Below are 16,675 nucleotides of genomic sequence, written 5' to 3'. Positions count from 1 at the left end.
TGGATTCCTTTTATTTCTTTTTCTTCTCTGATTGCTGTGGCTAACACTTCCAAAACTATGTTGAATAATAGTGGTGAGTGTGGGCAAACTTGTCTTGTTCCTGATCTTAGTGGAAATGGTTTCAGTTTTTCAGCATTGAGGATGATATTGGCTGTGGGTTTGTCATATATGGCCTTTATTATGTTGAGGAAAGTTCCCTCTATGCCTACTTTCTGGAGGCTTTTTATCATAAATGGGTGTTTAATATTGTCTAAAGCATTTTCTGCATCTATTGAGATGACCGTATCGTTTTTATCCTTCAGTTTTTTAATATGGTGTATCACATTGATTTGCATATATTGAAGAATCCTTGCATCCCTGTGATAAACCCCATTTGATCTTGATGTATGATCCTTTTAATGTGCTGTTGGATTCTGTTTGCTAGTATTTTGCTGTGGACTTTTGCATCTATGTTCATCAGTGATATTGGCCTGTAGTTTTCTTTCTTTGTGACATCTTTGTCTGGTTTTGGTATCAGGGTAATGGTGGCCTCGTATAATGAGTTTGGGAGTGTTCCTCCCTCTGCTGTATTTTGGAAGAGTTTGAGAAGGATAGGTGTTAGCTCTTCTCTAAATGTTTAATAGAATTCGCCTGTGAAGCCATATGGTCCTGGACTTTTGTTTGTTGGAAGATTTTTAATCACAGTTTCAATTTCAGTGCTTGTGATTGGCCTGTTCATATTTTCTGTTTCTTCCTGGTTCAGCCTTGGAAGGTTGTGCATTTCTAAGAATTTGTCCATTTCTTCCAGGTTGTCCATTTTAGTGGCATACAGTTGCTTGTAGTAATCTCTCATGATCCTTTGTATTTCTGCAGTGTCAGTTGTTACTTCTCCTTTTTCATTTCTAATTCTGTTGATTTGAGTCTTCTCCCTTCTTTTCTTGATGAGTCTGGCTAATGGTTTATCAATTTTGTTTATCTTCTCAAAGAACCAGCTTTTAGTTTTATTGATCTTTGCTATCATTTCCTTCATTTCTTTTCCATTTATTTCTGATCTCAACTTTATGATTTCTTTCCTTCTGCTAACTTTGGGGGTTTTTTGTTCTTCTTTCTCTAATTGCTTTAGGTGTATGGTTAGGTTGTTTATTTGAGATGTTTCTTGTTTCTTAAGGTAGGATTGTATTGCTATAAACTTCACTCTTAGAACTGCTTTTGCTGCATCCCATAGGTTTTGGGTGGTCATGTTTTCATTGTCATTTGTTTCGAGGTGTTTTTTGATTTCTTCTTTGATTTCTTCAGTGACCTCTTGGTTATTAAGTAGTGTGTTGTTTAGCCTTCATGTGTTTGTATTTCTTACAGATTTTTTCCTATAATTGATATCTAGTCTCATAGAATTGTGGTCGGAAAAGATACTTGATATGATTTCAATTTTCTTAAATTTACCAAGGCTTGGTTTGTGACCCAAGATAAGATCTATCCTGGAGAATGTTGCATGCACACTTGAGAAGTAAGTGTATTCTGTTGTTTTTGGATGGAATGTCTTATAAATATCAATTAAGTCCATCTTGTTTAATGTATCATTTAAAGCTTGTGTTTCCTTATTTATTTTCATTTTGGATGATCTGTCCATTGGTGAAAGTGGGGTGTTAACGTCCCCTACTATGACTGTGTTACTGTCAATTTCCCCTTTTATGCCTGTTAGTATTTGCCTTATGTATTGAGGTGCTCATATGTTGGGTGCATAAATATTTACAGTTGTTATATCTTCTTCTTGGATCTATCCCTTGATCATTACGTAGTGTCCTTCTTTGTCTCTTGTAATACTCTTTGTTTTAAAGTCTGTGTTGTCTGATATGAGAATTGCTACTGCAGCTTTCTTTTGATTTCCATTTGCATCAAATATCTTTCTCCATCCCCTCACTTTCAGTCTGTATGTGTCCCTAGGTCTGAAGTGGGTCTCTTGTAGACAGCATATATACGGGTGTTGTTTTTGTATCCATTCAGCCAACCTATGTCTTTTGTTTGGAGCATTTAATCCATTTACATTTAAGGTAATTATCAATATGTATGTTCCTATTACCATTTTCTTAATTGTTTTGATTATTGTAGGCTTTTTTTTTTTTTTTTTTTGCGGTACGCAGGCCTCTCACTGCTGTGGCCTCTCCCGTTGCAGAGCACAGGCTCCGGACGCGCAGGCTCAGTGGCCATAGCTCACGGGCCCAGCCACTCTGCGGCATGTGGGATCTTCCCGGACTGGGGCACAAACCCATATCCCCTGCATTGGCAGGCAGACTCTCAACCACTGCACCACCAGGGAAGCCCTGTTTTAGGTCTTTTCCTTCTCTTGTGTTTCCTGCCTAGAGAAGTTCCTTTAGCATTTGTTGTAAAGCTGGTTTGGTGGTGCTGAATTCTCATAGCTTTTGCTATTTGTAAAGCTTTCAATTTCTCTGTCAAATCTGAATGAGATCCTTGCTGGGTAGGGTAATCGTGGTTGCCGGTTTTTCTCTTTCATCACTTTAAATATGACCTGCCACTCCCTTCTGGCTTGCAGAGTTTCTGCTAAAAGATCAGCTGTTAACCTTATGGGGATTCTCTTATGTGTTACTTGTTGTTTTTCCCTTGCTGCTTTTAATATTTGTTCTTTGTATTTAATTTTTGATAGTTTGATTAATGTGTGTCTTGGCATGTTTCTCCTTGGATTTATCCTGTATGGGACTCTCTGTGCTTCCTGGACTTGATGAACTGTTTCCTTTCCCATATTAGGGAAGTTTTCAACTATAATCTTTTCAAATATTTTCTCAGTCCCTTTCTTTTTCTCTTTTTCTTCTGGGACCCCTATAATTCGAATGTTGGTGTGTTTAATGTTGTCCCAGAGGTCTCTAAGACTGTCCTCAATTCTTTTCATCCTTTTTTCTTTATTTTGCTCTGCAGTAGTTATTTCCACTATTTTATCTTCCAGGTCATTTATCTGTTCTTCTGCCTCAGTTATTCTATTGATCCCTTCTAGAGAATTTTTAACTTCATTTATTATGTTGTTCATCACTGTTTGTTTACTCTTTATTTCTTCTAGGTCCTTGTTAAACGTTTCTTGTATTTTCTCCATTCTATTTCCAAGACTTTGGATCATCTTTACTATCATTATTCTGAATTCTTTTTCAGGTAGACTGCCTATTTCCTCTTCATTTGTTACGTCTGGTGGGTTTTTACCTTGCTTCTTCATCTGCTGTGTGTTTCTCTGTCTTCTCATTTTGCTTAACTTCTGTGTTTGGGATCTCCTTTTTGCAGGCTGCAGGTTCGTAGTTCCCATTGTTTTTGGTGTCTGCCCTCAGTGGCTAAGGTTGGTTCAGTGGGTTGTGTAGGCTTCTTGGTGGAGGGGACTAGTGCCTGTGTTCTGGTGGATGAGGCTGGATCTTGTCTTTCTGTTGTGTAGGTCCACATCTGGTGGTGTGTTTTGGGGTGTCTGTGGCCTTATTATGATTTTAGGCAACCTCTGGTAATGGATGGGGTTGTGTTCCTGTGTTGTTAGTTGTTTGACATAGGATGTCCAGCACTGTAGCTTGCTGGTCCTTGAGTGGAGCCGGGTCTTGGCGTTGAGATGGAGACCTCTGGGAGATTTTCACCGTTTGATATTATGTGGAGCTGGGTGGTCTCTTGTGGACCAGTGTCCTGAACTTGGCTCTCCCACCTCAGTGGTACAGCCCTGATGCCTCACTGGAGCACCAAGAGCCTGTCCTCCACACGGCTCAGAATAAAAGGGAGGAAAGGAAGAAAGAAAGAGAGAAAGAAGAAGATGAAATAAAATAAAGTTATTAAAATTTTAAAAATTATTAAGAAAAAAATTATTTTAGTAAAAAAAACCGGACAGACAAAACCCTAGGACAAATGGTAAAAGGTAAGCTATACAGGCAAAATCACACACAGAAGCATACACATACATACTAACACAAAGAGAACGAGGGGAAAAAAAAAAAAAATATATATATATATATATATATATATATATATATATATCATTGCTCCCAAAGTCCACCTCCTCTATTTGGGATGATTCATTGTCTATTCAGGTATTCCACAGATGTAGGGTACATCATGTTGATTGTGGAGATTTAATCCGCTGCTCCTGAGGCTGCTGGGAGAGATTTCCCTTTCGGTTCTTTGTTCTCACAGCTCCCGGGGTTCAGTTTTGGATTTGGACCCGCCTCTGCGTGTAGGTCGCCTGAGGGTGTCTGTTCTTCGCTCAGACAGGACGGGGTTAAAGGAGCCACTGATTCGGGGGCTCTGGCTCACTCAGGCCGGGGGGAGGGAGGGGTACGGATGCGGGGCGAGCCTGCGGAGGCAGAGGCCGGCGTGACATCGTACCAGCCTGAGGCGCGCCGTGCGTTCTCCCGGTGAAGTTGTCCCTGGATCACGCGACCCTGGCAGTGGCGGGCTGCACAGGCTCCTGGGAGGGGAGGTGTGGATAGTGACCTGTGCTTGCACACAGGCTTCCTGGTGGCGGCAGCAGCAGCCTTAGCGTCACATGCCTGTCTCTGGGGTCCGCGCTGATAGCTGCGGCTCGTGACCTTCTCTGGAGCTCCTTTAAGTGGCGCTCTTAATCCCCTGTCCTCGCGCACCAGGAAACAAAGAGGCAAGAAAAAGTCTCCTGCCTCTTCGGCAGCTCCAGACTTTTTCCCGGACTCCCTCCCGGCTAGCCGTGGCGCACTAACCCCCTGCAGGCTGTGTTCACGCCCCCAACCCCAGTCCTCTCCCTGCGCTCCGACCGAAGCTCGAGCCTCAGCTCCCAGCCCCGCCCGCCCCGGCGGGTTAGCAGACAAGCCTCTCAGGCTGGTGATTGCCGTTCGGCACTGATCCTCTGTGCGGGAATGTCTCCGCTTTGCTCTCCGCACCCCTGTGGCTACGCTGTCCTCCGCGGCTGCGAAGCCTCCCCCCTCCGCCACCCACAGTCTCCGCCCGCGAAGGGGCTTCTAGTGTGTGGAAACCTTTCCTTCTTCACGGCTCCCTCCCACTCGTGCAGGTCCTGTCCCTATTCTTTTGTCTCTGTTTTTCCTTTTTTCTTTTGCCCTACCCAGGTACGTGGGGAGTTTCTTGCCTTTTGTGAGGTCTGAGGTCTTCTGCCAGTGTTCAGTAGGTGTTCTGTAGGAGTTGTTCCACATGTGGATGTATTTCTGATGTATTTGTGGGGACGAAGGTGATCTCTGCGTCTTACTCTTCTGCCATCTTGAGGCTCTCCATTCTCTTTGATTTTAACTGAAAAATCAATAAAATCTTTTTTCCCCTGGTTTATTCCAACCTTTATTTTTCCGAGGGTCCTAAAACACAGAAAAGGTTTTTAGCTTACTACGGGAATCGTCTTTCTCATTCTTGAAGAAAGAAGTCAGTTCTACCTGAGCTTTTGGTATGTTTCCATTGTTCCAAAGGCTGGAAGAGTTTGTAAGGTCTTATAGCTGAATTGCCTCTTCTTGCTCCTCCCAAAGCTCCTTTGATGCTTAAGGGAAGTAAAAGCAAAATTAACATAAAAGGAGAGCCTCACGCTTCTGGAAAACAACCATCTGACCCTGATAATCTGGAGAACTACCGAAATGGGCCCAAATTACCCAAATGAAAACATTTGCAAAAGTTTTAAGAGGTTGTCGTAGCAGTCCCACTGAGTAGGGCATATACTGAGCTGCCGGATGTGGCGGTGGAAGGAAGAGACAAGCGTGAGGGATGCCCACAGGACTTGGTGACAGATTGACTACTTGAAGAAGAAGAAGGAATCAAGATGGTTTCATCTTTAAGTGTGATAGAATATTGAAAGAAGAACAGGTTTTCTGGAGAGGGTGAGTATACTTTGTGATATATAGGTATACTTCCAAATAGATAGATCTGTTACCAGAGTTGAACAGATGGCTGTGAAGCATGAGGGAGGTGACTCAGTATGAGATATGTGGAATTCATCAGGCTATAGCTATTGGTTGAAGAAACAGCAGTGGATGAAATATTGCTGTGAAAGTATGCGAGAAGAGGGTTGAAAACAAAACATTGAGACGCTGACGTGTGTAGGGTAGGCAGCAAAAAAGGAGCTAATATTGCTAAAGAAATTGAATAGTATCGTTGATGAACATAGTTGTAAACAGTACTAAATGCTACAAAATACTGTAGGTGACTTATTTTTTCATGATGAAGGAAAATTGAGAATGTTAGTAAAAGAGGAAAAGGAACCCCAAGAAGGGGAGTGATTGAATATGGGAAATGGAGTCGATTTTTTGGAGCAAATGTCTTTAAGGAAGTGAGAAAGAGCCTAAAAAAAAGAGAGTTAGCACATCCTCTCTGACAGAAAGAAAAAGACAAGCAAGGTGGTTGTGAACAGGAATAGGCACAGACATCACATAGACTTATTGGAATTTTGTCTGTGCTAATCATTTGGGGGAAAAATTGTATAACTTCTCTGGGTCTCAGTCTCTTTTTAAAATGATGAAGATGTCTCCTTTGTGGGGTCTGAGCTTTCATGATAATAGAGGTTGAGCTTTTGTACCAGCTCTTCCTTTTGCCTGGATCGCTTGTTCCCCAGAGACACACATGCCCATTTCCTTCTTGTCCACATGTGTCTCCTGGCTGTGACCCACCCCCAACCCCCAGTCTCAGGTAGCTTCTTCCTCTCCCTCTCATCCTCTATCTCATCACTCAAACTTATTTTTTTCATAGCACCCATTCCCATCAGAAATGACCTTATCTGCATGTCTTTTTGTGTTTATTTATTTTTTCCATGCTTAGAGTTTATTTTACCTATTAGAATATATTCATGATAAGAACAGAGATTCAAACTCATTTACTATTCAGTTCCCCACCTCTAGGAGCATTAGGCACAATTCAGTTCAGTAAATATTAGATAAGGCTATTCATAAAAAGTAGTTATTAGGGGAAGGATAAATTAGGAGTTTGAAATTAACACACTATCATATATAAAATAGATAACCAACAAGGAGCTACTATATAGCACAGAGAACTATATTCAATATCGTGTAATAACCCATAATGGAAAAGAATCTGAAGAAAGAGTATAACTGAGTCACTTTGCTGTACACCTGAAACTAACACAACATTGTAAATCAAGTATATTTCAATTTTTTAAAAGTTGTTATTATTAGTCGAGGTGAGGGAAGAGGAGTTGACAGGTTAGGAGACAGCTATCTCCTCTGAGTAAAAAGAACATAGAGGATAGGACTGCAGATCCAAGCAGGCATGTGTTTGGAAATTTTAGCTCTACAAGGGATGGTTGTGGATAGAGTTATATAGTTTCCAAGTCCATTACAGGATTCTTTTATGTCCAGCCAAAATCACCCAGGCTATCTTGTCATTACTTCTTTGCCTTTAGTTAACCAAAATCACTTTAAAAAAATTATACATGCATACCATTTATTTGCTTCTGTGTGAATAATATTACTAATGACGGCTAACAATTTTCATTTTTATATTTGAAAGGCCCAGGCACCATTAACCACTGTACATATATGAGCACATTTATTCCTCTCAGCAATCCTATAAGGACAGTAGTATAATTATCCCATTTTGCAGATGAGAAAACTGAGGCACAGAGACAAATAATATGCCCAAGGTCACATAGCTAAGAGCAGACCCAAGCAGTTTGGCTGTGAAGCCCATGCCCTTAACCACTGATCTGTACTGCCTCTCAAGACCTCACCCACCCATCCGAAAGAAAAATTAATGTTGCTTTGTTGAAGCCAGACAAAGCTGTTTATCAGCTAGTCAGACAAAGCAGGTCAGATTGTCCTGCCAGGGAAATGTCCTGGGAGAAATTGTCCTGTCAGGGAACAAACCTGGAAGGAATTTTCCTTTCAAGGAAAGGAATACTTGATCAATCAAATCAAGTATTCCTAAAATCATTACCTTTTCTCCCCCGCTCACTTTGGCAACCCCTTGCAATTTAAGGTCATCTGAAAATTGAATTAATGTTCTGTTTACTCCTTTTTTCAGGTAATTTAATAAATACTCTGGGCTCAACCCTGAACACCTCATAGAAAATTTACCCATGCTCCACAGATTGGCCGACATGGTGAAAGGATATTCAGTTTTGCATAGATAAACTTTGATTTGCATTATGTAGTGTCTAATATATGACTTCTTAGAATGTTTATGATTAACGCTTTGCTTACAACCCGAAACACTGGTTATAAATTTCAGCCCTATCTTTTCTTATTCGGTTTTTCCAGTGATCTGCTCTAGCTCCTCTTTATTTTTTCCCAGTGTGTTTTTAGATTATTATTGACCATCAAGAAATCCTTATTTGGAGTAAGTAGAGTCTAATTCCTCATTTTCTTAAAATTTACACAAAGGAAAATTATGAAAAGGAAGTGAAGTTTTTAAGTTATCTTTATCAGCATGCTACCACAGCAGTTTCTTAAACTCAGGGGTAATGAATCACTCTTGAGTATTCTAAAATTGGATCTGTTTTGCATAGTGACAGTGCTGTGGTCTGCAGGTGTGTGGGAGTGTAGCAAGTTGGTAAAAACTACTGTGGAGCCAGACTGCCTAGGTGTTAATTCTTTGCTCTGTGTGCTGTGTGACCTTGGGCAAGGTACTTAACTTCTCTGAGCCCCAATTTCATTAGATGTAAAATGGAGATAATAATATCTTTAATGTTGTCACAAGGATTACTTGAATTAATATAGGTAAAGTATTTAGAACAGTGTCTGGAACCTGGAAAGATCTATGTAATGCTGTTTTCTTTGTTCTTGATTCTGCTGTAACTTAGGAAAAAGTTGCTGTCCTTGTCACTAAGTGTTGTAAAAATGCTTTCTTAACAAATATTATTTTCATTCATCTTGACAGATTCAAAAGATTAATTCAGTATGATATGCTTTTAGTTCTTTCTGTATATCATTTATTGATTGTTAAAATTCATGATGAATTTAGAGCCAGATCATAAGCTTCTTTATGCCTCTTATGTAATGTCTTGATCAGATGACACTGAAAAACAATCTAAATAAAGATGTCTTCAATATTTTTCTTTGTTTTTAAGAGTCCAGTGACTCAGTGTTTCCCTTGGGTAGAATATTTTTAAATTCCTATTTAATTTTAAAGAAGTTATTTTATTTATGTGTAAATATCCAAAAAGGCAGACATACCAACTGGTAGGTAAGTACATTCAGGTGTGTAAAGCAGCTGCTCCTTCACCCTTCTCTAAAATGTGCATACTGCCATCTGCTGGAAAGAACTTTTGTACAGCATTTGGAGAGTATTTTTGAAAAAAAATTGTTGAACAATTTTTCCCATAAATTTTTTTGATAATTTAAACTATATCTTTAATTCTATTGAGAGTAAGTAAATTTACAGTGTAAGAGTTTTTGAATCCTTTTCAATGAAAACCAAGATTAGGGCAGTTGTGTTTTTTTGTTTGCCTAATTTTTTGTTTGTTTTTGTTTTTTCAGATAGATTGGAAAATACATTGACAAACCTTTAAAACTTTTTATATAGATAGGTAGAAGTGTTCTAATGTGTTTTGTATCTTTCTGAGGGCAGTTGTGTGGCATTTTGTTTGATTTGAATAGCAGCAGTGTGAAGCAGGCAGAGCAAGTACGATTATAATTTGCCAGTGAGAAAACAGAGGCTCAGAGAGGTTAAGTGACCAACCCAAGGTCACTCAGTTTATCGGTGGAATAGTTGGGACCAGAATCCAGGTCTTTGAATATATTTAATCCTGAGGTGCTGATTATTTCTCCAACTCACATCATATCCTACGTGTCTCAGAGCATAAAAACATTGCATCCTGTTATCGATAAGGTCCAGCAAGATGACAAGCAGCCAATTTATTATGTACATTTAAAAAATGAATAATGTACAGGAAGCAACTTTTTTAAACCTTGAAAAGCAAAATAATAAATGATATCCCGTGCCTTGCACAATACAGACACCTATTTGTTGATTTACCACATTGGAAGAATATTTTCTCCTGCATATAAATATTATTGCCTTATGGTTGATTATTTCTACCCCCAGTAATTTAGTTGTACTCTGAGACAGTTTCACAAGTAGGTGCCAGCTCAGAACATTCCATAACTGATTTTGGTTTCTCCTGGAGTGCTCTGTTATCTAAGTAGCCTGGCATAGTAGGGATTTTTGTTAAATAATACTTTTCTTTTGGTGGATGGTAAATTTGACTTTTTAAAAAGTGTCTTTTTATTTCATCATTTTATACCGTAATATTGCCATTGAGAGCATGAATTTTGTGCATGATACTTTCTTGGCACTGTACTGATTTTAAAATTTACCAAATAAAAATGAATGTACCAATTTGGGGTGATTATATGTACATTATACTAGCTCAGATATCATAAGCTACTTATTATGATTGCCAGCTCTCATTTTATGATTCTAATAGTTTTCTGATATAGTTGTCTCCCATAACATTTAAAAGTGTTGCTGTCACTGCCATATTGCCATGGCTGTAAGGGCCTTCCTTCCCTCTGTCACCTCTCCTCAAGAAATTAATTCACTTCTTTTTATCTATTTTTCTTTAGTTTAAAATTTTATTGTTCCCCTTTTTTGTGCCCTTACTAACATTGATTTGAACATTTTTTTAATATTAAATGCACTTACGTTTCAGTTACATTACGTACATGTTAAAAATTTGTGTGTGAAGCCATGTTGCTAATTCAGAACAGCTGCCTTATGAGAAGTCTCTTGGAATGTCCATGAGTCTCTCTGGATGATTGTATTAGTGACAGACCCAGCTTTGGACTTTTACTTGTATTGGGACTATGAGGCTAGAAATTTCTTATCAGATAATTAATCCAAAAGAAGAGAGGGATTAAATCTTCAATTAGGCAGTATGAGGCATGGAGTAAGATAAGAGAATCTGTCCATGGCCAAAAGGATCATAAGAAATCATAGCTTTTTGGCCAGCATTCAATTTTCCTTTTAATGACCTGAAATCTTCCCCTTTAATAGTGTGAACCTATGGTTTTTAGTTTTATTTGCTGTAGATATGCAGAATAAATTGAACCCCTTTTCCACATGGTGGCTGTTAAGTTTTATTTTCTACTTCCCACACTCTAATGTGCTCTAATGTCCTTCTGTGCTTGTCATAAAATTTTTGAGCAATTGTGTGCATGAATTAAATCTTTTAATTCTTACCCCAACTCCATGAGGTAGTATTCTTATTATGTGCATTTGATTGAGGTTCAGAAAGATGAGGACCACAAAAGCAGTGAAGGTCTTGAACCAAGACGTCAGCTGAGACTACTAGTGGCTTGTGTCAGGCTTTAGCCAGTGTATCCTCCCACCATTTTTCATGTGACACATTCTCTAGGCTCCTTGCTCTTTGCTTAGAGAGGAGTCTGGACACATTCCTGTTTGTATACATCTCGTTTGTAAGACAGAACAGGCAAAATGAACTCAATACTTCAGGTGTACAATGGCCTATAGCGGGACAGCTTGGGCATGAGCTACCAGCCTGCACACCTGTGCAATGTAAGAGAGAATTGCAGATTTTTTTCACCCCTTAGCTTATCTTGAATAGGTATTAAATTGGGTCTCACCATTATATGGGTGTGTGTGAGTTTGTAAATGTATAAATGTATAAATAAATGTATTTTTCCACTTTAAAAGGAGCCTAAGTCTTTTCTTGTTAAACTACACTTTGTCATCTTTAGTATATACTAGCTTCCCTAGATCTTTTACCTCCATCTTAGCTGTGCTTCCCTTTTTAGTTCCATCTAAAAATTCAGTAAGTATACGTTTAATCTACATTTAAGACCTTGATATTTTAAGGTGTTCTGTGTAGTCCCATTAGATTCCTGAAACATTTCATTTGAGATTTCTTGGCCTGTTTCTTGGTCAGTGTGGCAAGAAATTCATGAATTTCTTTTCTTAGAGCATTCTGTTGTCCTTGAGTTGTATTTCTTTTTAAGGTCTATCTTTCCTCTGTAGGCTTTAAATTTGCTGTGCCTTCTGTCCAAACCTCCTGGATCTTAAGTTGAATTGAGGTTGGTTTTCCATCTCTCTTTTAGTTATTGTCACAAATGTTGGTTCCCTGTTCCTGAGAACAGCTAAGAACTTTGAAATGTAGCCAGCTAACTCCACCTTTCCTATTTCTGCTAGCATTTGCCAACTTACTAAGCAATCTTTATTCACACCAATTTTGCACTAGTATAACCAGAAGATATGTCGACTTTAGACTGCCAATAATTTACTGAGTGTTTTTGCATGTTAGCTAATCTCTACGGTCTTCATCTTCCTCATCTATATAAATCTGTGTTGGACTATGGCCTCTCAGGTTGCTTAAGTTCTAATATCTGTGATTTTAAAGTATACCAAATTACCTGTAGAAATTTTAATTCAACATTAAAAATTAAATAAAATGCAATGACTCAACTTTGCCTTTCTGAGCTATACCCAGGACTTGTATTATATGTACTTGTACAGTCATCTTAGTAATGCAGATATGGAAGGATTTCTTTACTGTAGGACTTCTAAATAATCGTTGCCTCAGCTGCTCCACTCCTGGGGTGGAGGCATTGGGAGGGCCACCCAGTTACTGGCCCACAGATAGACCACCACAGCTCCTGCACACGGGCTTCCCCAACCAGACGTAGCACCCCTGATGGCAACAGGGGCACCTGGAGGACATGCTTGCTCTTTTCCTCCACATGGTTGCAGCCACTCACAGCGGGCAGATGCTTCACCAGAGTCACCGTCTTGTGATGATTGTTATGTGTGGATCATAGCACACATGGACTTTTAACACTACAGTAGTTTAATGAAGCCCTTTTAAAGCATATTCTCTATGTTCATGGTACTGTGGGGTTTACAAAATAAATAATTCACATAGCCAAGAATTATTCCATAGTTAAAAGTAAATGATTTCATTTCAGACATCAGTTTAAACTAAACTAAAAAAAAAAGGGACTTGACTTCTATACTTGGGATTACACAACCATACCCTAAATGTGCATCTCATGAAATCCTTTGTGTTGCCTTTCTTTAGGTAATTATCTACTTTGTTTCTAGGTGAATGAAATTTACCATGATGAGTCCCTGGGAGTGCATATAAATGTGGTTCTGGTACGCATGATAATGCTGGGCTATGCAAAGGTAAAATGTCTTACTCTATGTCAACTGTGAACATCAAGGACTGGATTAGCAAACAGATTAGATTGCTGAAGACATAATTAACATTCAACATAGACATGTCTCACGTAGACCCCAGTTGCTCTGAACTGAGAGGAGAAAACTGCCCCAATGAATGGAGATCTCTAAATTTGAGTAGATAATGAATGATTTTTGTGCTGGTACTATTTGCTGTGTTTACCTCTACTTTATGGAGTTGGAGATAATTATCCTGATTTTGGCATGACTGTACAAATGAAAATGAATGGATACCATTGTAAAAAAAAAAGAATTTCCTTAATCTATCTTCGTCATCAAATTTATGATTCATTTATTATTCCAAAACATCTATATTGAGTGCCTACTATGTGTCAGATGCTTTCTAGGTGCTTCAAATATATCTGTGAAGCAAAATAACAAAGATCCTTACCCTCTTATGATTTCTTGAAAACAATATGTGAAATATGAGTCTTTTCGATTAAGAAAAGTAAAGCACACGGTGAATATTTTTTTTATTTAAAAGGACATTAATCTTTTTGAAAGCAAAATGTTGGGTCAAAATACATACAATAGGCATTTTTATGTAATGTAACTTTAGCTGGCTTTAAAATGACACTAGATGTGTCCCTGTTCTTGGAAATAATGGAATGGAGGAAGTGGTCTCTCCCTTTGAGGAGAAAACATAGGGGAAGTGACTAACTTGGCAGCTTTCTTGATGTTTAAAATTACATGTCCCCCCTCCCATAATTAATCCTCCTGATTATGGAATACTAATGAAATTATGCATTTAGCAAACAGGAAAAAAAATCCATGTGTTTGCATTTTATTATGTGTGAAAACTTATCATTTCTGGTGAGAGGGTGTCATTGATCTTTAGTTTATCCCACAAACCTGACCTACTTTGTGTCTCCAACACAATGCAAGTCAGATCCAGATGGAGATGTTAACAGCCTTCAGTTGGTTATTAAATCATTTGTTTGGAGAAGTATGTGTTCAACTATAATAAACCAAACATTTTTCTTAAGAATATAAACACTGATGAAAAACATTTGCTGAAATGTAACAAAGCTCTCAGCCGGTCAGCCAAGTAGGGACTAATTTTGGGTTCCAAGTTCAATTTCTCATTCCATCAGAACTTCTCAGGGAAGTATGGCTCCTGGGTCCTTGAAGGTTGGGGCCTTTCCCTCTGAACTTTTAACTCCTGACCATAATGTGATAGTAGAAGCATTCCAAGGAACGTCAATCCATCTCTTGGAATTGCAGGATATGAGGACACCCCTCTTCATTGCTGTGAGGTTAAAAAAAAGGGTAGGGGTTTTTTTCAGCGTGAGGTTTATATAATTTGACTGTTCCTCAAATCGAAGATTCCACCAGCTTTGCCAGCCCATTGAAGAACTTATATTCTTCCCATATGTTGATTAATTTTGGACCCCCCCCCAAAAAAAAAAAAATTGAAACTGAAGATCTTTCACTTTAACATCTCTGGGAAAAAAAGTTTCACGCCCAAATCTTTCCATGTATCCTCTATTTTTGTTCTTAATATTTATGAAACTAAAAATCTAAGCTAAATCAGGAATTCTTACTAGAATTTTCACCCAGTTGATTAATACTGAGTTGCTTCACAACAGCAAAAGAATCTCAGTGTCACGTATTTCCATTAATGGTGTCAGCCACCTTTCACACAGGTAATATCGATCATAAAGGTATCCCTCATGGGCATGTAGAATTTCCAAATGAGAGTATTTGGAAATATTTATTTCCAAATAAGTATTTATTTCCAAGTAAGCCCCCGATAATATTATTGTACATTATTTAATTACTGTAATCTCAAATGTTAATTTCAGAGAAAGTTATTAAAGGAAGCCTTTGGGAAAATGCTATGTATGTCTTTAACATATTGTTTCCTCCTAGTCCATCAGCCTCATAGAAAGGGGAAACCCATCCAGGAGCTTGGAGAACGTGTGTCGCTGGGCTTGCCAACAACAAAAATCTGATCCCAATCATTCTGAACACCATGATCATGCAATTTTCTTAACCAGGCAAGACTTCGGACCTGCTGGAATGCAAGGTATTTCCATGAATATGTAGAAGAAAAACTTAAGGGCATGACTTTTCAAAAGTAATCCTAAATCAGGGAGTCTGTTCAAATGTTCAGATCTCCACCATCACTTTCCTCCATGCATCAGCCAAGCATACACTTTCTTTCTGTTGCTTCCAGTGACTTCTGTGGAATTTGCAATGCTAAATGCCACCTAAATGCTATGATAAATTACACTCTCCTTTACAATAGTGAGTGTCCATCTGGGGTACAGAGGGGATGCTGTAAAATGTGGTGTGATTTCCACTAACTGTTTGGAATGGGAAGGGAGATGCCATGGGAAATGTCTGCTGCCAAAGAGCTTTCTTCCAAAGTCAGCTTACATTTATCTAATACATTCTGATGTAGACTTCGGAAAAAATTAGACTGACCGTTTTCTTTTCAACGTTGGTGGAATTTCTGGCTCCCTTCATCAGTACCGTGATATGAAGGACCATTCACTACAACAGAAAGACACAGCTTAGTTGGTGGGCAGAACAGAATGGTAACCCCAGGCAGTTCCTTCCCTTAAGAGAGGAGAAAATGCAGACCCAATGAATCTTTTTAGAGCCCATTACCTGTGGCTTTCCCAAGAGAATGTGGTGCAATGCTAGCAGAGAAATAATACTGCCTCTGTTTCCTGAAAAGCTTTTTTTTCCCCCTAGGCAAAGGTCCAGTAGTAATTCTTAATGGGTTTTCTCATAAAATGAAAATGAAAGTAATTGTTATTCTCTACAGGATATGCTCCAGTCACAGGCATGTGTCATCCAGTGAGAAGTTGTACCCTGAATCATGAGGATGGTTTTTCATCTGCTTTTGTAGTAGCCCATGAAACTGGCCATGTGTAAGTCACTGCTGACAGCTATAAAGCGAAAAAAACAAGGTCTTTTCTGTCTGCTTCTCTCAGTATTGTTCATACTTCGGGCAGAGTGCATGCCAGCGTGCAACTCTCATCCCTTGCCAAGTTTGAGGGGCTGAAAACAGTGAAGAGGTCATGCACTGAAACTAAATGAGTGACTCTGGCTTGCAGAGACACTCCTGGGCTTTTCCTAGCTATAGAATAAAAAAGGCATTTGTGTCAGATTGCTCTCAGTTTCACAATGTCTGTGACTTCTCCACAAAAGCCACATTAACTTAAAAAACACCTATTTTCCTGTACTTATTTTCAAAACAGAAATTATGCCAAAGCCATGGCCCCTATGATGATTCTTACCAGTAAGGTCTCGCTTTGTGTTCTAGGCTGGGAATGGAGCATGATGGACAAGGCAACAGGTGCGGTGATGAGACTGCCATGGGAAGTGTCATGGCTCCTTTGGTGCAAGCAGCGTTTCATCGTTACCACTGGTCCCGCTGCAGCGGCCAAGAACTGAAAAGATACATTCAGTATGTCTCCTTCTGCGTGTCATGAGAATGTTATAGTAGAAATACAGACGTGAAACTGGCTCTTAGGACCTTGATCAGAACCAAACTCCCAGGGAACGAAAACTTTTGTTCATGATAAACATTTTCTTCTGA

The 16,675-nt window shown here is 39.0% G+C and overlaps 1 protein-coding gene across 1 annotated transcript in view; it reads left to right on the top strand.

Annotated features, from left to right (window-relative positions):
• Nucleotides 1-16,675, top strand: part of ADAMTS3 (ADAM metallopeptidase with thrombospondin type 1 motif 3) — a 153,037-nt gene that overhangs the window by 100,620 nt on the left and 35,742 nt on the right. Inside the window, exons 4-7 of the mRNA XM_089911263.1 lie at nucleotides 12,985-13,068; nucleotides 14,995-15,151; nucleotides 15,899-16,004; nucleotides 16,400-16,543. Of these exons, the coding sequence (XP_089767389.1) occupies nucleotides 12,985-13,068; nucleotides 14,995-15,151; nucleotides 15,899-16,004; nucleotides 16,400-16,543 (491 nt within the window). The remainder of the gene's footprint in view (nucleotides 1-12,984; nucleotides 13,069-14,994; nucleotides 15,152-15,898; nucleotides 16,005-16,399; nucleotides 16,544-16,675) is intronic.

The sequence above is a fragment of the Delphinapterus leucas genome, chromosome 5, assembly GCF_059928025.1.
Source record: "Delphinapterus leucas isolate spDelLeu-1000000601 "Yukka" chromosome 5, BTC_Dleu_Yukka2, whole genome shotgun sequence".
Taxonomy (NCBI): Eukaryota; Metazoa; Chordata; class Mammalia; order Artiodactyla; family Monodontidae; genus Delphinapterus; species Delphinapterus leucas.
The sequence above is the reverse complement of the archived record's forward strand: the minus strand, read 5'-3'. Positions and strand labels throughout refer to the sequence as shown.